Genomic DNA, 6,440 nt, shown 5'->3' with positions numbered 1-6,440 from the left:
GATGCTTCCTTTCACTGTCCCCTGGCCACTGCAGGTTCTGCCTCCACTACACTGCTGTAGAATTACCTCCTCTACCAGGTGCCCTTCTCCTATGGAGCCTCCTCGCCATCTTAGGCATGCCAGCATCTTAACGACTCTCATAGAACTTGTTGTAGCTAGTTTGTTAGGGGACATGTTTTCTTATTTTTGTTTTTCTGGTTTTCTCAATCTACTGTGGGTGTTCTGTTGTAAGCCAGGACCATGTCTACTCTCCAATGAGTGCCTCAAGCACCTGAAGCGCCTCTATGCAATGCAGGCAATGATCAGTGTTCCAAATGCTTTGAGACTCATTGTTGACCTACAGCAGTGTTATCCATTATCTTTTCTTATTTCTATAACTTAAGTTTTGGTCATGACTTCAATGCCACTTGTGGCAATCTTTTGCTCGAGGCACTGAATGTTAAAATATAGTTTATCTTCTTAGGACTTATGGAACATTATCTATTATATTACTGCTGCTATAATCATCCCCTTCTGTCCATCTTGATGGCCTGGAAGAGAGGTAGTATGTTCCATTGGCTTTGGTTCTCAGAGCAGGTGGAACATCACTGAGGCCAGTGGCCTGGTAGGCGGGATGGCAAGATGAATGTCACTGGGACTACCCTCTGGCACAATGTTTAGACAGGGAGGCATGATGTTCAAAAGGGTGTGTTCCTTGGACTTAAATGCATTGTGACATAGTCTGAAGGTTTATCTGCTCAACTTCATGCTGGAAAGATAGGAGCACATTTGTTTAGTCTCGAAGGAGGAAGAGTAGATAATTTTAGATTTAAGGCCACTCAGCATCTGCTTTTCCTTCTTGAGTCTGGAACCGTTATACATTCTTGAGAGAAGAGAACAGAGTTGGACTTGACATTGAAGGAAGTATGATGGTAAGGACAATTTAAGAGAACTCTTTCAAAATGGTTGAAATTTGGGAGAGAAAGTGCTGGTATGAAATGATGGAGAATTAAGAAATTTTAAAGCTTCATGTGCTTGTATACACTTTGAGTGTTAAGGCAAATAATACCGTGAAGCTCAAGAATTTATTTAGTGTATTGGAATAAACAATTGCATCTTGGAATATGCGTCACTAATTAAGACTGAGGAATACTTTATTTTGGTGGTGGCTCAAGATGAAATTCTAGTTTGTTTTCTCATCATGGTGTTCATTTTATGTTGAAGTTAGCTATTTTGTTGAGAATCCACCAAGAACATTGTTGAATCTCTCTTTCTGGGCTATTTTGAGTTCTCTCCTCTTTCNAATCCACCAAGAACATTGTTGAATCTCTCTTTCTGGGCTATTTTGAGTTCTCTCCTCTTTCCGTGTGTAGGCATGATCTATGTTTTGTGTGGCTGTAACACCTGGGAATTAACACCTGGGATTTAGACGTGCCAGAGTTTAAACTTCCTTTTGGGTGGTGAGTGAATGTGTGTATATGTTGGAGGGTTGTCAGCAGAAAGGGGCCAATGGGGATATGGGGAGTTGTCTTTTGTCTGCAGCCCAGAGGATGATGTTTGGTGTCAATAAGAGGGGAGGGTTTCTTTGGGTGGGGGAGAAGTGTGAGCTTTTAGGATAAACCACAACTGGAAGCCAGTGATTGAATCTTGCAGACCACTGTTTCAGCGCTAGGTGAAACACTTTCTCCGGGAAATTGCAAGTGGTGGGATCAAACTGGGAGGGTCCTGAGGAAGGCCCTTCTCGATTCCTACAGTGGTGTTTTCCCTGGGATTTTTGCTGGCTGCCCAGCAAGCGTGTTCTACTTTGTGGGTGAGGAAAGACTTGTGCTCTCCTTCAAAGGAGAATGAGTCTACTCTTTGGGTTTAGATCTAATTAAACTCTGTGCTACTTGGCTTTTACAAGCAGTAAGTTACACCTGTACACAACAATAAAGCAGGGAACAAGAGGTAGATATAGATAATAACTTGTAGGAGATAAGAGCAAAGTGATGTTTGTGGGCATAGGCAATTTTTTCTCCTTACAATGAAAGTAAAGTAAAATGAATGTCATTTTCATTGCCAGGAGAAACTGGGTCTGTTGGGTGCCTTAGATAGACAAGGGNTGAATGTCATTTTCATTGCCAGGAGAAACTGGGTCTGTTGGGTGCCTTAGATAGACAAGGGTCAAAGTCAATGCTGTGACTTCATTTTGTTTGGATCTTTGAAACACAGAAAAATTGGAACCATTAGGTTGTTTCAGACAAAAGGCCAAAGATACAGAAGTTCTGTAACTGAAGTAGGAAAACTCATTTATTTTCCTGCTTTTGATCACCTCATATCCTTCTACAAAAACCTTCAGCCACTCCACTTTGCCTCCTTATTACATTCAAATGGATGTGCTGAGATACATTGATCCTCTCAGCCTTTGGGGGAAGCAGGAGCCTCTTAGCTGGTCATGGAGGTGGGTTGGGAGGACTATTTGGCTTAGAGATGCACATTCTGGAACAGCCCAGATTTCCAAATTTCATGTTATCTATGACAGAGGCAAAATGTTTTGCTTGTATGTTAAAAGCGTTTATTAGGTAATTCTAAACATTTAAAAGCAACCACAATTTTCATAACTCTGTTTTGGCATTGTCTTCCTTTTTTAATATACCAAGAACCTAAAAAAAAAAAAGGAGTTGGTCCAGGCCCCTAACTTCTCAGAGGCCCCAATTGTCTGCTACACAGGCTCTCACAATAGTCACAGAGACTAATGAGGAGGACAGACCTTTAATAACTAATCACATGAAGAATTCATTATGGTGGGGACTGAGGTGCCTTGAGAAGGTATAATGGGCCCTCCTCTGTTGATGCTGCCAGGGAGGAATTCCCTAGGCAGATGAAATTGAAGGGGCTAGCAGAAGTCAGCCAAGTTTGGGGCGGCAGAGGGCTGATGTTAGGCCCCAGAGGTGATAGGTTTCAATAACCAAATTAGTTTTTTGGGAAATAGATTCTAGAATGTTTTTCATATTTTGGGTTTGGGCAAGTGGGTGAATGGTGGCGTTATCAACCAAAATAGGTAACTGGAGGAAAATTATTTTCTGGCAGTGGATGGGTACATAGATGATTAGTTCAATTTAGGGTGATGTAGAATATGAGGTGGGTTGAGGATAGCTTGAGCTTATTTAACGGTACTTTAGGTTATTTGCTTTAGGGTGACTCATTTTAATTTTATGAGTAGGTACTATTATTTGTCCCATTTTTACAGAAGAGAAAACTGAGGCACTGAGAAGTTAAATAATTTGCCCAAAGTTGTGTAGCTAGTAAATGATACAGTATTCAGACCTAGTCAGTCTGAATCCACAGCTCCTTCCTCTCATTTTTTTTATCCTATTCTTTCATTAACTATATCCCCTATCATATGTTATTTGAAAACCTTATTTTTAATGGTTACATAACTTATTTAAGCATTCTTCTAATTTTACATATATATTGTTTTTAATTTGGTGCCTGTATTTCCAATTATATCTTCAGGATAAATATCTATAAGTGGGTTTCCTGTACTAAGGAATATAAATTGTTTAAGGCTTCTTGAATCATATAAACTCTTTTCTAAAAAAGTTCAAAAAATTTAGTCTAGATGTATTTTCTCAATTCCATATCGTTGCATAAATCAAAACAAAGCAGGAGAACTCAGTGATATAAGTGGTAGTTAGGATAATGAATCAGAGACTGTTAGAGCAGGAAGGGACTCAGGTATCATCTAGACCCTCCTCCTCCTTTTATTAATTAAGAACTAAGTCTCAGGGAGGTTAAGGGATATGCCCCAAACCACACCACCAGAGTCAGAGCTAGGACAAGAGTCTGCACTTAGCACTTTGTGATAATATAGTGTCTGAGTCTCTTGGATGGTTTAGATGATTCAAGGGTGTCCTTAAGTGTCCACCTGGGGTCCTGGCTGGAGATTTAGGAGGATTTTAGTATTTGTGTCAGTTTTACAATTTCCCCAAAGCTTCACAGTTGTATCAGAGGGGTGTGGAAGTAACCCAAAAGGTTCTGCTCTGAAATGAGAGGTCGTGTACTCACCCAAGGAAATAAAGAAGTCTGTTGGGCCAGGGGGAATCCTGGCATCCCCTTTCATGAGTTTTCTTGGATCTTGCCTAGTGTCAGATCACAAGGATGATTCTGGACTCTTTATTATTCTGTTGACGGTACAATACGTTTGAACAAAGGGCTGTTCACATAATCAAAAACTCACATAATTCAAGACTGATTTTCTATAGCGCTCATCAAAAATGGAGGGTATTTCTGTTTTTAGCCAGAGGCGACTCTGCCATGTGGCAATGTTTAGACAAAATTCGCAATTTGATTTGGCTTGGGATCTGTCTGGCTGGGTGGGGCAAATCTGTTTTAACAACAAACCTCAAAGTTTCAATGGCTTAGCGCAATAAAGAACTGTTTCTTGCAAAATCTGAGGCAGGCTGTTTGACTGTCCTCTGTGTTGCAGATATGCTAAGACAAGATTACCAAGGCAAGAGAAGAGAGAGATAAAGGAGTCACGTAGACTCTTCACTGACTCAGTCTGGAAGTAACATGTGCCAATTTTGTTCACAGTCCATTAGCCAGAACTAAAAACATGGTTCCTGTCTAGTTGGAGAAGAGGCTGGGAAAAGTGTGGGGTGGAGCACACAGACATTTGACAAACACTAATGGTCTCTTTCACACACTTGGTGCTTGATACTTTGCAATTACTTACTTAAAAAAATTGTAGGCAATTCCACATCACTTCAGGTTTTAAACATAAAACTTTCACATTACTTTCCTTCAAATATGCTTACAGGACAACTTCATGGTGAAATACATACTGTCATCTTAAGAAATCCTTTCGAGCTCTGTGTTAAAAATAACAAAAGTTTTGCTTAATAGTTGTGAGATTTGGGCAAGTCACTTAACTTCTCTAAACCTGTATCTTAACTGAAAATGAAGTAATAATCCTTCATTCATAGTTATGTTGCAAAAATTAGGTCAGAAACAGCATGTAAAACACTTGACACAGTGCCTAGTACATGGTATTTTTTTTTTCTTTTTATTGGTATTGCTGATATGTAGTGGGATCTACCTCTGTTAACAATAGTACAGGATCCTCTTAATCAGTGATGTATCTATAATTATCAGACGATAGTGTACTTTACGGGAACAAGTGATGATTTGACCAGGTTCCAGGAATGAAATGTCTTTATCTTCCGTGTACTCTTATCCTTATAGATCATGGGGAGCTTCAGAGGTCATGCCCTCCCTGGAACCTTTTTCTTTATCACTGGTCTTTGGTGGAGTACAAAGAGTATTCTGAAGTATCTCTGCAAAAAACAAAAGCGGACATGCTACGTTGGTTCCAAAGTATTATTCCATCGAATAGAAATTTTGGAGGGAATTGTATTGTTTGGCATGGCTTTAACTGGTGAGTGGGTCATTTCTGTGTTCTGTTTTCTCCTTTTGGGTGTTTTCACATACAAAGAGAAGATTCAATATAAAATCAAGAAATTGCTAAAATAATCTTTTTCAAAAATTTATTTTTAACACATTCTAATTATAATTTCTAACTGATATAATACTTCAGGAAGGTGATACTTTAGGCTTATACAAAAGCCTATTCGTTAATGAATTAGTCTTAGTAGTTAACTTGCCTCCCCAGTCAAGGTGAATTTTCTTTGTAGAATTGGAGCCTCTGAAATAATTTTGTGTGAATTGTTCTGATTCCTGAAAGAATAAACCCTATCAGAAATTATTTTGCAAAAGACACCAAAATAATTAAATGATTGTGTGAAAACTTCAATAATCATTGATTATTTCCTTCTATAAATCACTGGTGATAGGCTATAGAGAGGGGTGAAGACAGAAGAAGACCTTGCTTCATGCACTCAGCCTTTTATCTTGGATCCTAAATTGGAGAAATAGGTTAGGCCAGATGACTTCTAAGGCCTTTCTATTGACTATAAGGATTTTATGAAAATGTTCTGTGTTTTTAGAGTTCTTCTGCAGCTTCTCCTTCATGATAGCAGGACTTCCCATTTTCCTGTTAGATTTCTTCATGCATTTTTCACAGCAGTAGGTCTTTGCTGTGGCCATCAAATTACAGAGTAATTTTCCAAGGGAGAACTTTTCTTGCCAAATTCTATAAATTAACAAATAAGGCAACATCTCTAAGAACGTTTAACTGTTATATAACTGACTAGAACATATGCTGTATCAGTCTGGGCTTTTTCAGTTATCTGTAATTGGGAGAAAGCTGAATTCTTTAGCATTTTTATCCAGAAACAAGCACAGCCCCATCCTTTGTGACATCTACCCAAAGATGTAGTATCTAAGAAGGAAGTAATCAGCCTCTATAGGACTGATCTTGCAAATCCAAACCCCAAATCATTCAGGATCTATCTTAGTCATTAGATTGGTATAGGCAGTAGAACTATGATCATCAGCATTGACAGTCTGAAATAGCTCTG

At 39.0% G+C, this 6,440-nt stretch overlaps 1 protein-coding gene across 5 annotated transcripts in view; it reads left to right on the top strand.

Moving 5' to 3' along the window:
- The window catches only part of TMEM45A (transmembrane protein 45A), a 75,243-nt gene that overhangs the window by 51,475 nt on the left and 17,328 nt on the right, over nucleotides 1–6,440 (top strand). For all 5 annotated transcript variants that reach the window (XM_008570351.1, XM_008570349.1, XM_008570347.1 and 2 more), the window contains one exon: nucleotides 5,206–5,398. In XM_008570351.1, the coding sequence (XP_008568573.1) occupies nucleotides 5,209–5,398 (190 nt within the window). In that variant the 5' untranslated portion in view covers nucleotides 5,206–5,208. The remainder of the gene's footprint in view (nucleotides 1–5,205; nucleotides 5,399–6,440) is intronic.

The sequence above is a fragment of the Galeopterus variegatus genome, unplaced genomic scaffold (assembly GCF_000696425.1).
Source record: "Galeopterus variegatus unplaced genomic scaffold, G_variegatus-3.0.2 Scaffold596, whole genome shotgun sequence".
NCBI lineage: Eukaryota > Metazoa > Chordata > Mammalia > Dermoptera > Cynocephalidae > Galeopterus > Galeopterus variegatus.
Note: the sequence above shows the minus strand (reverse complement) of the source record. Positions and strands in the feature narration are given on the sequence as shown.